Source organism: Pangasianodon hypophthalmus, chromosome 13 (assembly GCF_027358585.1).
Source record: "Pangasianodon hypophthalmus isolate fPanHyp1 chromosome 13, fPanHyp1.pri, whole genome shotgun sequence".
Taxonomy (NCBI): domain Eukaryota; kingdom Metazoa; phylum Chordata; class Actinopteri; order Siluriformes; family Pangasiidae; genus Pangasianodon; species Pangasianodon hypophthalmus.
Window position 1 is genome coordinate 654,276 of NC_069722.1, and position 17,393 is coordinate 671,668.

The 17,393-nt window shown below is 41.3% G+C and overlaps 2 protein-coding genes across 3 annotated transcripts in view; one reads left to right on the forward strand and one right to left on the reverse strand.

Moving 5' to 3' along the window:
• Positions 1–1,301: 1,301 nt before the first annotated feature.
• On the reverse strand, positions 1,302–4,856 carry si:ch73-248e21.7 (mucin-2). The gene is made up of 2 exons (XM_034309740.2): positions 4,596–4,856; positions 1,302–3,282 (listed from the first exon to the last, which is right to left on the reverse strand). Exon 2 carries the CDS (start codon positions 2,956–2,958, stop codon positions 1,780–1,782), a length of 1,179 nt encoding a protein of 392 aa, XP_034165631.2. The 5' UTR covers positions 2,959–3,282; positions 4,596–4,856; the 3' UTR covers positions 1,302–1,779.
• Positions 4,857–9,630: 4,774 nt separating this feature from the next.
• Positions 9,631–17,393, forward strand: part of unc119.2 (unc-119 lipid binding chaperone B homolog 2) — an 8,103-nt gene continuing 340 nt past the window's right edge. The window contains exons 1-7 of one of the 2 annotated variants that reach the window (XM_053239276.1): positions 9,631–9,759; positions 10,171–12,638; positions 13,546–14,032; positions 15,572–15,685; positions 16,604–16,694; positions 16,811–16,983; positions 17,092–17,393. The exon at positions 17,092–17,393 is cut by the window's right edge and continues 340 nt beyond it. In XM_053239276.1, the coding sequence (XP_053095251.1) occupies positions 13,738–14,032; positions 15,572–15,685; positions 16,604–16,694; positions 16,811–16,983; positions 17,092–17,210 (792 nt within the window). In that variant the 5' untranslated portion in view covers positions 9,631–9,759; positions 10,171–12,638; positions 13,546–13,737 and the 3' untranslated portion in view covers positions 17,211–17,393. The remainder of the gene's footprint in view (positions 9,760–10,170; positions 12,639–13,545; positions 14,033–15,571; positions 15,686–16,603; positions 16,695–16,810; positions 16,984–17,091) is intronic. The other variant, XM_053239275.1, reaches the window with a different exon arrangement.

A 17,393-nucleotide genomic window follows, 5' to 3' on the forward strand; every position in this document is an offset into this window, starting at 1 on the left:
TCTGAAAATTCACCATCCAGCTGAGACTCAGTGATGATCACAGTTATTATTAGAATATTATTATACACTTTTTTTTGCGATTTTGGGAAAAATCAGTATCACACAAGAAACACTGGGATGGTTTGAACAAACAAACACAGAAAGTGTGTAGAGCACTGTGGTGGTACATTCTGCCCTGACTCACTGTGTGTATAATCCACACCACACACATGATAATGAACTACAGATGTTCATACTGTATGTTTGCATGCTTTAAATGGATTTAATGCACATAATAAAGCACAGTGTTCTACACACAAGCAGCACCAAAGAAAGAAAGATACAGAAAGAAAGAAAGAGCTGACACGTACACGTCCAATGAGTGAATCTGAAGTTTAAGACTTTTTCTGTTCGTACTTTAGTCCTGCTTTTTTCAGCATCACAGTTTTTCTCCTGTTGGTTAAAACACATGTGGTGACACTGAGCTGCTGCGCTGACTGTTGTGCTCGTTTTATGGACTGTAGGTTTATAAGCGTCGACATGTTTGCACAGTTTACACACACAGATATATATACAGATTAGCCTAACCGCTAATGAGGTTGTGTGTGGCGTGTGAGTGCGAGCGGCTAATAACTTATTTTAAAACTGATATGTGGTACACGCTAATCGCTCCATTGATCAACACGTGACCCGTAAACACACCGAGGTCTGCCACGTACGAGCACTGAGTCACTTTCCGTCTTTTTTAACTTTTTTGTTACGCAGTGGGTGTGTCCTTGAGTCTGTATATGGATATGCTGAAGTTTTCCGTAAGGAAATTGTACGTTTATTTATTCAACGTTTATGGAAGGAGTCTCCAGTGTCAGCGCTTTGTAACAGTCAGAAGTAAAGCTGTAACAGTGAAGAGTTTACGCTTCTTTGCAGTTTCTCAGTAACGTGATGTAATATGATGATTTTTTTGTGTGTTATTAACTTCAAGGGAGAGAAAAAGAGAGAGAGGCTGGTGAGGAACGACTGTTTATAGCTGCTATAACGTAAGTGAGAACAGGAATTCATTTAGCAGAACATTAAAAGTAACTATAAATAGATAAAAAGTAATCTTGTGACATCTGCTGGCTACACAATCTATAGAATTACATGCACTATATGAAAGCCAGTGATTGACACGCCCACGTTCGCATCTATAGTCTTTAAGACACGCCCACAAAGACCACGCCTTCTACACAAAGACCTTATTGTTTATGTAATGAATAGACAATAAGGTCTTTGTGCAGAATGTGTGGTCTTTAGAAATAAATAAAAAGCAAATAAAGCAGCAGATATGACACTGGATCAAACGGCTGTATTTCGTAAATATATAAAACAAATAAACACATAAATTACATCAGTGTCTGTTGCTGCAGGAGCCATTATTATAGCTATAGCATATAGCATTCAGTTCTGATCTGATCCCACCAATACATATATTTTTCATTTTCACAAACTAAAGTAAATTTAAAAAAATAATAAAACAATTTAAAAAAACAATGCAGAATGAAAACTGCTTTATAGCTGTGTGTGGAGCAGAACACGAGTCTGTGCTAAATAAACAAGTCATAGAAAATCCTGAAGAAAAAAACATTTCATACAGTTTTTAGACATTTTTTCAAGTTTTTTCTGAAAAATTGGAATGAAAATGAACAGCATAAAATGAAAAAAAAAAAAAATTGATTACATTATAATATATTTAAAAATTATTATATAATAATATAATAGTTATAATTATTATCTTTTCTAAAAAATATTTCAGTCAACGAGATTTCACACGGCGGTGGTGAGACAGAACGTTTCTCCTCCGTTAGGCTCCGCCTCTTTTGCGTCTGTCTTTCCCGCTCCTTCTTTAGCCTCTGCATCCCCGCTCTTTCCCGCCTCCTTTTCTTTCTCCTTCCTTTGCTCGTCGATGTACAGCAGAGGTTCTTTCTCCTCCCACTTCTTGGCCTCGGGCGACCCCGGCCGTCCCACGCCTCCGTTCTCCTCCACAGTCACAAACGTGCTGAGCTCCGTCACCTCCACCCCGTCCGCCTTCTTCGCCACTCCTGGCTCGTCACCTTCCTCTGGACCCTCGCCATCCCCGCCTCCTAATTTCACAGGCCCCGCCCAGACGTCATCTTCTGCGCCTTTCTTCTTCTTGGCCCTCTGTCCGTTCATGTATCCGAAGCTCTGCTTGCCGCTTTGCCTCCTGCGTTTGATGATGATGGCCATGACGCACAAAGTCGTTAATATGCAGAAAATGACCAACGCTATGATAGCAATGATTAGCCAGTTAGGTCCCTTTTCGGAATCTTGATTTACTGTGCTGGTGTCCCTGGAAGGAGTACTCTCGGTGCTGGTGATGGTGGGGGTAGTGATGGGGGTGGTGGTGGTGGTGGTGGCGGTGGTGATGGGGGGGGCGACGTTGGGGATAGTGATGATGGGGGGGGTGGTGATGGTGGTGGTAATGGCGGGGGTGGTGATGGGGGTGGTTATGGGGGGGGTGGTGGTGGGCATGATATAATTAGAAGCAGGTGTAGGTGTAATAACTGGTGGTTTTGCGCTTGTGGTTGGTGGATCAGAAATGGCTGCAGATGGTGATGGGGTCTGAGGAGGCTCAGTGGTGATGCTGTTTGTCGTGGTCTTCTCCTGCTCGGGATCAGCTGAATGCTCTGGATTGGTCTGAAACTCTGGAGTGGGCATCATCGTGTGTTCTTCTGTTGTTTGCTCCATTTCTTCAGCCTTAGTTGTATGATTTTCCTTGTCGGGGGAGTGGTTGTGAACAAGAACCTCGTTCCTCATGGTTTCCATAGTGAGATTGTTACCAGCTGGGTCCAGTGTTGTCACCGATTCTGTGCTCAGTTCCATCGGCATGCTCGTGAGCGTTGCATTTGCCTCCTGTGCATCCAGGAGCTTGACGTCAGGTCCGAGAGCCAGCGAGAAGACCAAAGTGATGAAAAGAAGGTACATCCTGTTTCAGTGCAACACCTTGGTAAAGATCTTGTTATTTAGTTATTTATTTGAATCACAATCAGATGTGATGGATTCAGCTAAGTGCCTTGAGCTTATCCAGAAAATCACATCTGTAGCTTTAGTTTCTTCAGTAGAGATTTAAACACGTTGACTTTTTATTAATAACCATCACATTTCTTCATCTCAGTCTTGGTTGAGTTCCTGTGCTGTGGCTGTTCTCTGAGGTTAAACTTGAATTAATCTAGGCCGGAAAGACACAACCCTTCTCTTCCTCTTTCTCCCTCCGTCTCTCTCTCTCTCTCGTTTTCTTGTTCAGTGCAGCTGGGGCGTGGTGCAGAAGGTAAGAGAGTTGAGAAAGGAAGAGAGGGAAAGTGAAGATTAGTCATTAAAATGTGTTCAGAGCACTGGGGTGAAAATTTAGCCCTGCAAAACCAGTTAGAATGAAACGGAATTTTTTAAATGAATAACTTTATTGTGCATCACAACACATGAACTCCTGAAGTTACTAGTTTTCTTACAGTTTATTAGCTACAGACTCGATAAAAAGTACAGAATTAATTAAAAGGAAAAATCAAAATAAAGTTCCACTGAAGACCTAGTAATAGAAGCCCAGGTTTCCTTCAGTAAATATTCAACAGGTTCTAAGAAGGTCAGGTCACAACGTTCCAGAAATAACGTTCATACAATGTTCTAAAAACTCTCGTGTAATCGTAGTGAGACACAAAACCTATGGACATCATGGAAAATGTTATATCAGCGTTGTAAGAACGTTCATAACTGTTATTTTAAAACATTTTCAGAACATTAAACAGTAAAGTTAACAGCTTGCATGTGCTTTAAACCAAACGTTATATCTTTACAGTTAGAGTGCATTTTTTTTCAGTTATATCTAGAAAGTCATTAGATGTTAGATTAGATTTAGATTTGATCACTTTAGAGTATTAAACCTGAGCTGATTGGTTAAAGTGTAATCAAAAATACGAGGGAAAAACCCCACGCTGTGTTTAAACACTTCCACAGACGGGAAACTACAGTGCATGCTTCACAGCTCGAGACTCGTTTACACACTCTGTTTTCATGACTGCTTCATAAATTCTTCGTCGTGTCCTCGTGAAGCTTCCGAGCTGCATTTTATGTAAGAAATGTGCAATAAAATTTAAAAAAAGATTATGATGATGATGATGATGAATAATATAAATGCATTTGTGGCTTGTACAGGATGGAAGACGTGTAAAAAAAGTAGCAGCTCTCCACCTCGTGTTTGCAGTTAATAATTCTACAGCAGCTTCTCCCTCATTTTTTAGACGTTATGCATATAAATGAGTCGACCGTATAGTGAAAAGTTTCTCCCATCACCATGTTTAACTGCAGACAGAATGAAACGAGTCCTCAGAAAGCAACCCTGTTCTGAAGCACTGAAGCTCGTGGTGTTTGTTACAGAGGAAATGTTGAGCTTTAAGCATCACACAGGTCGCTGAGTTTCTTTTCAGTGTTCGCTCTTATTCTGAAGCGCGTATGTTACGCATTTATTCTCGATTACTGTCGTGCAGACGCGTGTACACGCTCTAATCCCATCATCGACTTCACTGCATCACTGGTTTGCTGTGTGAATAAACTCTTAACGTGTTACTCACCTTCATGAGCAAGTGTAGCTTCCACCGCCGTCACCAAGTCCAACACGCTTCTGTCACGAAAAAGTCTCACACGTCTATCGATGACCCATATCCTCCTCCTGCTCCTCCTCTCTTCCTTTAACACTTACTTCTTTTGTGTGTGTGTGTGTGTGTGTTTCTTCCCTGTAGCTCTGTCTCTCTGTGTTTTTATCTGCACCTGACACACAGTAGTGAACACACACCGTTCTGTTTTGTGTGCTGAAGTTTAGAGAAAAGGAAGAAGTTGGACGGGAAGCTGGGTGTTGAGTTTGTTGAAACACGTGAGGCCATGTATGTGTGTGTGTGTGTATGTGTGTGTGTGTGTGTGTGTGTGTGTGTGTTACATTTATTTTTGGGTACATGTGCACATGTAAGCTGGGAGGTTGTATACGCAGGGTTGTGTAAAGTGTGAAAATGTGCTCAGTTCTCGTTCTCAGAGCCTCGTCCTCATCCTGTATCCTCGCATGTTCTTCGTTTCTCCATCAGCGTGAAAAATGTCAAAGTACAAGTCTAACGAGCTGACGTGATTGGACATGACACCTCCAGTGCTGATATGTGTGTCTGTGTGTTTCACACTGACCACAAATGACTCAGTGGTAACATGGGTTTCAACCAGTGGAACATTTTCACCTTCTGTTCATCTTCCTGTAATCCAGTGTTTGCTGTGTGTGTATCACATACAAGACAGTGTGAAGGTGCTAAACAATGTGTGTGTGTGTTGGTCTGGGAAAAACCTCTCTCAGTTTTTCTGCCAGTAAAATATAGCACTCTCACATCTCTACTTAAAAACTTTCTAACCTCGCCTTGGTGTCTGTGTCTGATCACATTGTGTAACAAACACAGTGTTAAAAACAGTCAGTCTGCGTAAAGGCATCGAAACCCTCGCTAGTGAAGTGCGATTTTCTCATGCCTTAATCAGGACTTTGGAGAGTTACACCCCAGAATCACTTCAGCTTGTAATCAGACACAGAATGTTGAAATGTCAGCAATGTTCCTGCTCCGTCACATCATCAGCAGAACAGGGAGGTGCACTCACACACTCTGTACAAACAACAGAGTTTTACACAACAGAAAAGCGTTCGAACTTGAGAACAAAACTGGCTGTACTCCCAGGGTGGGAGGGACATACCCTGTCTCTCCTGTCAATCACAGCGACACTAGCCAATCATGGGCGTCTGTGAGCTCATGTATGTAGAAGAGGGCTGATAGAGACTGATGTGGATGAAGCTTGAGTGAGAGCTCGTTTCCTGTCGTCGCTTTGGAATGAAATCTGTACATTGATTTTTTTCTCTTTTCACTTTAAAACACTAGTTTTACTTCCAGTTGAGAAACATGCAAAAAGCCGTAAATGTTCCTTACAGCACCTCTTAAAGCCGAGTGTAACCTGATAATAACGTTCAGAAAACATTTTCATAACCTAAAGTGATGCTGGCATTGCCCTCTTTTTATAAACCGAGCAATGCTTACGTTTGTTTTTAACGCGCTAAAGAGAGCAGGACTTTATCAAAGCTCTGAAGATTTCACTTCACAGTGTGTTTGATGTAATGATCAGGACTTTAAATATTAGCTCATCGCATGTGGTTTGAGACATGCTGGTACTTTCACAGCTTCTGCATGTCTTCCTCTTAATTCATCAGCACAAAATAAGAGAAACAAGCAACTCGGCCATTTCCTCTTTTCACCGTGTTCCTTTTGCACACAGACATGTTTTTGTGTAAGCTCTCTCTGCAAGTGTGCTTCATCGTCAGTGCTAATGATGATACGTTTATTTCACGTTTTAACATCTAGCTTTTTATAGCTGCTATAACGTAAGTGAGAGAAGGAACTAACTCATTTCGCAGATGTTCGCGACGTAAACAGATAAAGAGTATGACATTGTTTTTAATAAATAAACAGCTGTGGTGTAAGAGGAATAAAACACATGGGCACATGCTGTTATGGGAAAATAATCAAGTTCAGGGTGGGAACAGTAACTCCGCCATCATGGAGTATTTTCCTGTAACCTACTGGAATGTGCACACTTTATTAGGAACCCGTGCATCTAATCAGCCAATAACGTGGCAGCAGCTTAAGCACCAGTCAAGAGCTTCAGTAAAGTTGTTAAAATCAGACACCAGACTGTGACTGTGATCTCAGTGACTGCGACTGTGAAATGTTGGTTGCTGCCAGACAAGCTGGGTTTCTGAGTTACGGAAAATGTTGATCTCCTGGGATTTTCACAGATAACTCTCTAGAGTTTACACAGAACGAAAAACCACCCAGTGAGAGGGGAACCACCCGGTTCCTCAGTAAGGTCAGAGGAGAATGATCAGACTGCTTTGAGCTGTCGAAGGGTTTCACACACATTTAGAGCGAGGTTCTTAATAAATTGGGTGGTGAAAAGGAAAGCATGAGTTTTTAATGTTGTGAAAGCGATACCTTTGTTCCTCTTGTGTGCATTTCTGATAGGAACTACTAATGTGTAACTTTAAATCCATTTCAGCTCCACTCTTCTACTTCTATCTAAGCTGTAAGATCAGGGCTGCAGTTTGCAGAAGCCACAACAGGACCACGTGAACAAGATCTCCCGCTTCATTTATGTAGCCAGGTGTATTAAAGACAATCTGGAAGAATATCCACTGTAACAAATATCTGTAACAAAACTATGATCAGCTTTAAAGCCCAATAATGTCAGTTATGCAGCCTGGAGTGGTTTTACTTGCTGGATAGTGCTACTGTGCTTAATAGATCAGTTTTACTTGAGTGGTATTTGAGCTGAAGTTGAGCTGGTTTTGACTTTATGCAAATTAGCTGCAGTGACCAATCAGATGAAAGACTGAATGGTCTCTGGCTCTGTCTGGACATCATGGACGAAAAAATGAATAACCGCCAAATCCCTCTTCCATCTCCGACGCCTGTTACAGCTCATTCTGAGCGTTTTATCTCCGTATTTCTACATTTATAAAGGACTGTTTTTTATTAGCACACTGAAGCAGGAATGTGTGTCATTGGATGCTGCTGTAAATAGATTTAAAAAAGGAATATTTTATCGTCTATCATGTGTCTCAAAAATATTGAACTCATTTCAGAACTACGAGAATTACGAGAGTAGCCATCTTGAATAAGAAGAAAGTCACAATCTGATGATGGACAGGTTCATCCACGTCCTGCGTTGTGGACGTACAGTTTATTAAGATACAGTTTTATTAACATACAGTTTATTAAGCCAAAGACTTCTTAATATTCTTCTTAAGAGGCAACTGCAGCTGTGTGTGTGTGTGTGTGTGTGTGTGTGTGTGTGTGTGTGATATTTTATACATCGTGAGGATGAAAACACTCACAGCAGTCAGCAGTCAGAGTTCAAATAAAATACCCTATAGAGTGGATGCATTACCCATAATGCAGTTTGATATTTGTAGGGAACAGGGAGTAGGGCATTATTTTGGACACAGACTCATCCTTCTCTCTCTCTCTCCCTCTCTCTCTCCCTCTCTCTCTCTCTCTCTCTCTCTCTCTCTGTCTGTCTGTCGGTCTCTCTCTATCTCTCTGATTCTTTCATTGTCTCTGTCTATCTCTCTGTCTTTCTCTCTAAATGTTTCTCTCTCTTTTTCTCCATCTTTCTGTCACTCTGTGTGTCTCTCTCCTTCACTCTGTTTCTTTCTCTCTGTCTCTCTCATTCTTCGTTGAGTTCGCATTGTGTCTCCTCTTCGTGTCTCACTCTCCCGTTTGCGTACCAGAACTCTGTGATGTCCTTTAGAGTCACCTTCGGCTGGATCCACATTTCCTCCTCTGTCTCCACCTGTTTCTCTCTGTTCTTCCTCGTCCTCGCTTGTCTCGCTCTGTGTTTTCTCTTGTCCTCCTCCACCGTGGCCCCATCAGTGTACCAGAACTCCACTCTCTCCTCTGCGGACGAGCCCAGCTCCGCCCACAGGCTGTCTTTCGCTCCTGGACCTTGTCCTTTTCTGTTCCTCCATCCTCGTCCCGTGCGTCTTGCCCTCTTTTTTCTGACGGACAGACTCACCCACAGGAACACGGTGAGACCCAGGAAGATGGATGCAATCATAGTGAGAGTCCACAGTGTGATGAAACAGACCAGCTTTGAGAAACGGCGAGGCTGAGGTGATGAATCCTCATCGAAGCAGTTCGTCCAGTGTGGTGTCGCTGATGTGGAGATGTTCTTGGACGTGGTGGTGGTGCTGGTGCTCCAGGTGTCTTGAGGGTTCGTAGACCATGTTCCGTCTCTCCAAGTTGTGTTTGACGTGTTTTCATACACATTTCCTCGAGTTGTTGCGAGAACTTCGGTGTTCTCCTCCGTTTCCCAGTCCATCATCTTCGTACTAGACACCAGGGGTTCCTCTGTGTTCTCTGTGGAGCCGCTTGTAACTTGTGTAGAACGGACTGACGTTGCTGTTATATTGATACGTCCTGATGTTCCTGTAGGTGTGACGGTGTTCATGGTGTCATCTGGATGTGTTTGGTTCGTAGAAAATATCTCCAGAGAGGTTCCTGCTGTAGTTGGAGCTGGACTTTGGTGGTCTGTTGTGTCATAACTTCCGCTAGTTAGTGTTACATCAGTCTTGTATGTTGAGTGAATCAGAGTGGTGGCGTTGTCTTCATCAGTATCACTCGTTCTATCTTCTGTCCAACTCGTAGATGTTGTTGTTTGGACATCATGGTCCAGTTGGATGGATGTTCCAGATGTTGAAATCTCAGTCATCTCCTGAATGTTTAGACTTGTACTTTCAGTGCCAGTTCTTGTTTCTTGGTATTCCGTCACGACACTTGTGGTGTTTGTAGAGACAGTCATCTCGGAGGGACTCATGATGTTGTGGTGAGAGGTGCTGATCGTGTTATTTCTCCTTTTGTCCTCCACCGAGCTCGTAAAGCCGTTCGTCTCCAGTGTGGGTGTCAGATGTGGCGTCCAATCTGACAACAACTCCTCTGCTGACATTGTTGTGGTCATCACTGCCATCGTTTCTGTTTTCGTCCTGACATCTTGGTTTGTTGTGAGTTTTTCTGAGGTTGTTATGGAGACGTCCAGCTCCTGTGTGGTCAGGAGGTTTTCATGAAGAGCACAGAGCGTTAGAACCTGAGCAAACCAGACGGTTAGAGACACGGCGCTCGTCTTCCTCATGATGTGTTCTAGAGAAGGTTTAAAAACACAGACGTAAGTGAGAAATACTCCAGAGAAGCTCTGGTTCTTCTACACTCTCAGACTTTTTAATAAAACACACACACGCCTGAGGTGTTGTAATAAAGTTAAACTCTTTCTCTTCTCTTTTTTTTAACATTAACGAAGCTGAGCATTTGAGTGGAAAGTAAAACAAAAACTCAGATCACGAGAAGTTAAAAATAGTTAGAATTGTGTGAAACCACATGGCATGCGGTTCTACTCACAGAAACTCCGAAAACTCAGAACCAAACCCTCTGACTTTTCCTCTGATATCTCACCGTCTTTCATTTGAACAAACAAAAAGAATAAAAAATGCACCGTACCTTTTTTTCTGTGCGTCTCATCATCTCATCTCTTCCCCTTTCTCCATGGTTTCCTCTTTTGCGCATGCAACTCTTGCCACAGATGCTTTCTGGGATACTTCACACCACCAGGCGGACTCTAGGCGGAAATGACTGTTTGGTTGCCATGGCGACTCTGAGACGAGGTGAGAGGTGCGGGGAGGATGTGGTGTGGTGGCTCCGCCTCATTTCATCCGCCGGCCTGAGTGCAGAGGAAGAAGAGAGAGAGGTTCGAACATCCGGTTGACTCATAAATAAGAAAAAGAAAACGCCCTACATATTTGCTCAGGTCATGTAAGGTGGGGTGCAAAAGTTTGTACACCCTTTCCGCTTTTCCCCATGGCGAGTTACATTTCCAGTTAATCGAGTTTTAATTAATTCTCATTGAGTGAAGATCCTTAGAGAAATAAGAAGTGGAATAAATTTATAGTCACATTTATATCATATTCAGAAATTCAGAAAAATAATTCAGAAAATACTGCAGAGTTACTGTAACCACCCTGAAGTTGATTAATTTCCTACAACAGCACGTCCCCAAGTGCTTTATTCACTCGTTCCCTCACCAGCCTCTCTCTTTTTCTCTCTCTTGAAGTTAATAAGACAAAAAAAAAAAAAACGTCGCTTGTTACATCATTTTACCGAGAAACCGCAAAGAAGCATAAACTCCTCACAAAACTTCAAGTTACAGCTTTACCTCTGACTGTTACAAAGCGCTGGCACTGGAGACTCCTTCCATACATGTTACATAATTTATTCTCACAATATCGACGATGTTCAGGTTTTTTAATCCGTTTATTATTAGCGGAGCGTCTGATATACACGTCCCTGTGCATGAGCTGTTACTATAGAAACGATAACGTATTAGAACAAGTGCAATAATTATGAATAAAGCTGTGATTTGCAGCTGCACTACTGTCAGAGCTGCTGTTATAGAGAATTAATCAACACCCTCTGACCAATCAGGATCCAGGATTCAGCAGCGCTGTGGTGTAACGTCAGCTATATGTATGATATCTGGAGTGAGATGATGTGTGTACTGCGCTGATTAATTTTAAACAGCCATCACACACACACACACACACACACACACATACACACACACACACAGAAGAAGTTTAACGTTAATTTAACACACAGTTGGTCCACATGCACCGTTATCGGGAGGAGATACAGGAAGTGGTTTAACTGACCGCTGATTTAACGCTGCTGTGTTTTCACATGGGTGTTCTCACTTTCTGAGAAATACATAAAAAACACTTGAGGTTTTATATGAGCTCATGACTTCAGATTTCTCTGATCTCACAATGAGGCTGGGTTTATTCAGTTTCTCCGCCTAGTGCAGCAGAAACATACTGCAGTCTACTGCAAAGCGTTGCTATTTACTGTACACACTAATAGATGTTATACCAGCGTATATCTGTGTTCCCATGGAGTTATACAGTTTTTTTTTAGTACAAACTTTGTTATAGATGTTTATTTTCTGACTTCTACATTATTGATTCAGTCCAAAAACATTTTAGATTCCAAACATTAGTTTTCCAGCACAGAATGAAACGTTACAGAAAAATGTTTGTATGTCAGTAAAGAAAGCAGCAGATTCCATAAGAGACACTTTTCAGATAAAAACAGAATGAAGGCTGCTGGGTTTCGCTGCAGAAATAAGAAGCGAGTCGACAGTCAAAGTCTCCAGAAGAACTGTGGCTGCTTCTGCAAGATGCTCAGTAACACTTCCAGCTCATTTCCTTATAAAACTGCACACACTGCACCTCAGATACTGCTTTATTTATTTAAAGCGAAGGATCGTCACATTAAATACTGACTTTGTTTCATTTATTACTGTTTACTGCTCTTTATAGGATTTTTTAAAATGTAGAAACATTTAATTTCATTATTTTTCATCTGAGGAGATCCCAGCACCGACTGTACTTCTTAAGAAGGCTGAGGAAATTTGGCACGTCAACCGAAATCCTCAGCAGCTTCTACAGATGTACAGTTGAAAGTGGAAAGCTCTCCAGCATGTCATAAAAACTGCACAGTTCATCTGTGGAGTAGCCTCCCATCACTCCAGGACCTTTATACCACCAGGGTCATCAGGAGGGCCCACGACATCATCAGGGACAATCCACATCCACAACACAGTCTTTTCACACTTCTGCTCAAGGACAAAAAGACTCACCAACAGCAATGTATATTTTTCTTCTTCTTCTTCTTCTTCTTCTTCTTCTTTTAGGGAGACGTGCGAAGTAAGAATTTCATTGTAAGGTCTAAAACGTTGTGTTTTTCACTGACAATAAACCTCTTGAAGCTGGAATTTTTTGAAGGCATCTTCACTCTACAGCATTTCTTTTTCCACAGGAAAATGCGCTCGAGTGCAAAAGTGCAAAAGTTTGCATCCCCCATGGGTTTTGACCGGAGACTGAGACTTTTAGAAGGTTAAGGATGAACCGTTGTCCTGCAACGACACAACGATCCTGAGCTGATCCAGATCCGTACGCAGGTTACTCTGAGATTTCAGAGCTAATAATAATGGAGGTGATTATACAGTAATGCTTATAAATGATTAATAAATGAGAAAATATTTATATCACATTCAGAGTTCAGAACAAATGTCTAAACGGACACCATTTTGTTTTCACTGTTAGTGGCTTAACATTATAGCGCTACTTCTCCTAGTAAAGTTCTTCAAACTTTTACACTGGAAAATATACATAAATATGTTATTAAATGTGATATTTAACACAAATAATAAAGCATGTGTCACTTATTCATGCTCCGTCTCACAGCAAAAAGCTCCAGTTTTGTTTCCAAAGTTAGTATTTTTAATGCATTTATGGTGATGATGAGAATTATTATTATTATCATTATTAACTATTATTAACTTTTATTCTAGTGATTATAGTTATTTATTTATTCATTTATCTCTAAATTGATTCTACAGCTCAGTTGTATTGCATGGTTTTGGCTTTTTAATTTCAGTTTTGGCTTTTTTAATAGCAATCTGTTCATTTTTTTTATCTAAAGCTCAATAACTGAAGTTTAAATGTCAAGTTCATTATTCCGATGGAAAGTTCAGGGATAAACTGCTAAAAATAAATACTTATAGTAGTACGTACTCAATTAGTGTGTTTAATAAGTGAGTAGTTGTCGAAAAATCACAGTCAGAAGTCTGTAAATTATTGTGTTTTTAACTTTTGCGCAGTGATGAGATGATTATGAAGTCATAATACATATAAAACATGCTGTAAATGAAACAGCTGTTCATTATATAATCCAGATGTTCTCCTTTTATTCATCAGAAGCAGCAATGAGATATAATCTATAGCGACTCCTCAAGGAACCTTTTTTAAAAAAAAAAAAGTGTAGAAGATTAAAATAAACATTATGATCTGTTTTAGATGTTAATACTCCGTGTCCGTGTCTTCGTTTTTGTCCCCTGCAGGTTGCCGTAGCTGCTGCTGCTGCGTTTAATTAGGGATTGGCTCGGATTAGTGGTGTGAGAACTTTAATCCGTTTAAATCACAGAGACACCGTTTGTGTGTGTGTGTGTGTGTGTGTGTGTGTGTGTGTGGGCCTTTAGTCCAAACCCCGAGTCCCAGAGACGACACCGAGCGCAGTATCAGAGACATGAGACATGGACAGTGAGGAGGACAAGGAGCGTGAGATGTCTCCTGAGGAACAGGAGGAGAGCGAGGAGAAGGAGGACGAGGAGAGAAGAGACGTTGCAGGACAGAAGGAGGACGAGAAAGATGAGGAAGACGAGGAGAGAGGAGACATGACAGGAGAGATGAAGGACATGGAGGAGTGGAACGGGTTTCTTTCGGATGGGGTTACAGAGAAGACCCGAGGGGACGACGTGGTGGTGGACTGGAAGCCTGGTGACCCCGTGACCCCTCAGTACGTCCTCACACTGGCGGAATACACGCAGGGTGAGCAGTGACGCAGGACCACAGTGTCCACTTTACTACAGATACACTGCACCTAATGTCCCGGCGTTTGCATTCGGACGTCGTTAGCTAATGTCGCTAACAAGTAATATATAGTGTATAGCCTCCAGTTTAGCATGGAGCACTAAGAGTGTGTGTGTCAATGTGAATCTGTTTAAGTACAAATGACATTACTGAGATATTTTTGATGTTTGTGATGATCACTGGCAGACTCAGGGGCGCATTGTTCCTATGATTCAAAAAAACACAGCGAAAGTGCCCTCTAGGCTGCTGCTACAGTAAATAAAACATGATAAAGTGCCCTCTAGGCTGCTGCTACAGTAAATAAAACATGATAAAGTGCCCTCTAGGCTGCTGCGACAGTAAATAAAACATGATAAAGTGCCCTCTAGGCTGCTGCGACAGTAAATAAAACAGGATAAAGTGCCCTCTAGGCTGCTGCGACAGTAAATAAAACAGGATAAAGTGCCCTCTAGGCTGCTGCGACAGTAAATAAAACAGGATAAAGTGCCCTCTAGGCTGCTGCGACAGTAAATAAAACAGGATAAAGTGCCCTCTAGGCTGCTGCGACAGTAAATAAAACATGATAAAGTGCCCTCTAGGCTGCTGCGACAGTAAATAAAACAGGATAAAGTGCCCTCTAGGCTGCTGCTACAGTAAATAAAACATAATAAAGTGCCCTCTAGGCTGCTGCTACAGTAAATAAAACAGGATAAAGTGCCCTCTAGGCTGCTGCTACAGTAAATAAAACATGATAAAGTGCCCTCTAGGCTGCTGCGACAGTAAATAAAACATGATAAAGTGCCCTCTAGGCTGCTGCGACAGTAAATAAAACAGGATAAAGTGCCCTCTAGGCTGCTGCGACATGTGAGGAAACATGATAAAGTGCCCTCTAGGCTGCTGCTACATGTGAGGAAACATGATGAAGTGCTCTTTCAGTGAAGAACATGTGAAGCAGTGCCCTATAGGCTCTCCACCATGTGAGAAAATGTGATGGAAAAGTGCCTTCAAGGTGCCTTTTTAGTAGAAAATATACATATATGATGAATGCCTTCTGTAAAATATGTACTTTTGTACCAAACACAGCACACACACACACAATCACACACACACACCATACACACACACACACACACACAATCACACACACACACCATACACACACACACCACACACACCACACACACACATACACACACACACCACACACACACACCACACACACCACACACACATACACACACACACCACACACACACACCACACACACCACACACAATCACACACACACACCATACACACACACACACACCACACACACCACACACACACACACACACACACACACAATCACACACACACACCATACACACACACACACCACACACACCACACACACACATACACACACACACACACACAGCACTCACACACACACACACCACACACACCACACACACCACACATACACACACACACACACACACACACACACAGTTTGACCTGATGAATGTTCTGCAGATTATCTGTGCTCTCCGGAGGACAACGTCTACAACATCAGCTTCTCCCGCTTCAAAATCCGAGACCTGGAGCGAGGATCCGTCATCCTGGACCTGAAACGACACTGTCCCACAGGTGTGTGTGTGTGTGTGTGTGTGTGTGTGTGTGTGTTGTCAGGGCAGAGCAACATAACAAAAATATAACATCACAATTCTCAAAGGTATTTGTACAATACACAGTATTATCACAATATATAAGTTTTCTCACAAACTGCCAGCAATATAATAGTGTTGCATTAACTGTTTTTATAAATAATACTACATTTAATACATTTATAATTATACATTTAATAAACAAATTTATAATAATTTTATTTTTAATTTATTTATATACAGCAGCACATTTAAAAACAACTTTCACTGACCAAAGTGCTGTACAGAGTTATCTTAATAAAAAAAAATCTACACATACTAAGAATTTCAAAAAACTAGAAAATAAAACAATCCAATTAAGATAATAAATAAATAAATAAATAAACAGACACAGAAAGAAGTAATAAAAGTATGAATCAAATAGAAGAGATAATGAAGAGGTGGGAGAATAAAAGGCCGTAGATTCAATTAGATTTTATTATATTAAAAATATCATTTTTATTTATAAAAAAAATCAAAATTTCTAAATTAGTAAGAAATATTTAACACTAAAGAAGAGCACAAATTCAGATTTACAATTTTAAAAATTAAATACAAAACGTTAACATCATCAGCTGCTTCTAGTGAGTTTGAAATAATTTTTTTATTAATTTTTTTTATATTTAATAAAAATGTATCATGACATCTCAGAAAAGCACACTGTGACATAATTTATCACAATATCGATCCTGATTCAAGCTTTAACACACTTTCAAAGTTGTGACCTGGTGGGTGGAGTTTGTGGGTGGAGCCTAGGAAACAGAGAAAGATGTTTTTCCTGTCTTATCTTCATCTCTGACCACAACTCACTGAGGTTATATCTCTCTCTCTCTCTCTCTCTCTCTCTCTCTTTTTCTCTCAGAAATTAAAGATGTAATCGAAACAGACGCGGGACGTTTTATTCAGTATCATTTCACACCTTCGTTTCTGAATCTGAGAGAAATCGGAGCCACGTACGTCACATCTTCATGAATCAAGTCAGACTGAGAGTTTGATTGAGAAGTGTAGTTGCATTATAATCTAACACTGCTGGTGTGTGTGTGTGTGTGTGTGTGTGTGTGTGTGTCAGGCTGGAGTTTACAGTGGGCAGTAAAGCAGTGAACAGGTTCCGGCTCATCGAGAGACACTATTTCAGAGAGCTGCTGCTGAAGACCTTCGACTTTGAGATTGGCTTCTGCATCCCGTACAGCAGAAACACCTGCGAGCACATCTACAGCCTCCCGGACCTGGACACACACACCAGTAACACACACACACACACACACACACACACACACAGATACATAAGTCATAAAGATTAATGTCATATAGTTATGACCTCATGAGTGTTAACTCTTCTCTCTTTTCCAGTTGAAGAGATGATCGCTCACCCGTTCGAGACGCGGTCTGACAGTTTCTACTTCGCTAACAATAAGCTGATTATGCACCACAAAGCCGAGTACTCCTTCAGCGAGACACGCAACGAGTGATCAACCCCCCTGCTGCAAAAAATCCTTCTATTCTTCCACTCTGTAATGGAAATTAAACCGTTTCCCATCATGGTTTCCAATAAGGATGTATTTAATGTCTTTAATGTCTTATGGCCAGAGTTGTCTAGTAACATGCTATTTATCAGTGTTTAAAAGTCTCTTTGCAGAAAGTATTAAATACAG

What these genes read in the sequence shown, in the direction of transcription:
- si:ch73-248e21.7 (XM_034309740.2), bottom strand. Translation starts at nt 2,958, where the DNA reads ATGTACCTTCTTTTCATCACTTTGGTCTTCTCGCTGGCTCTCGGACCT.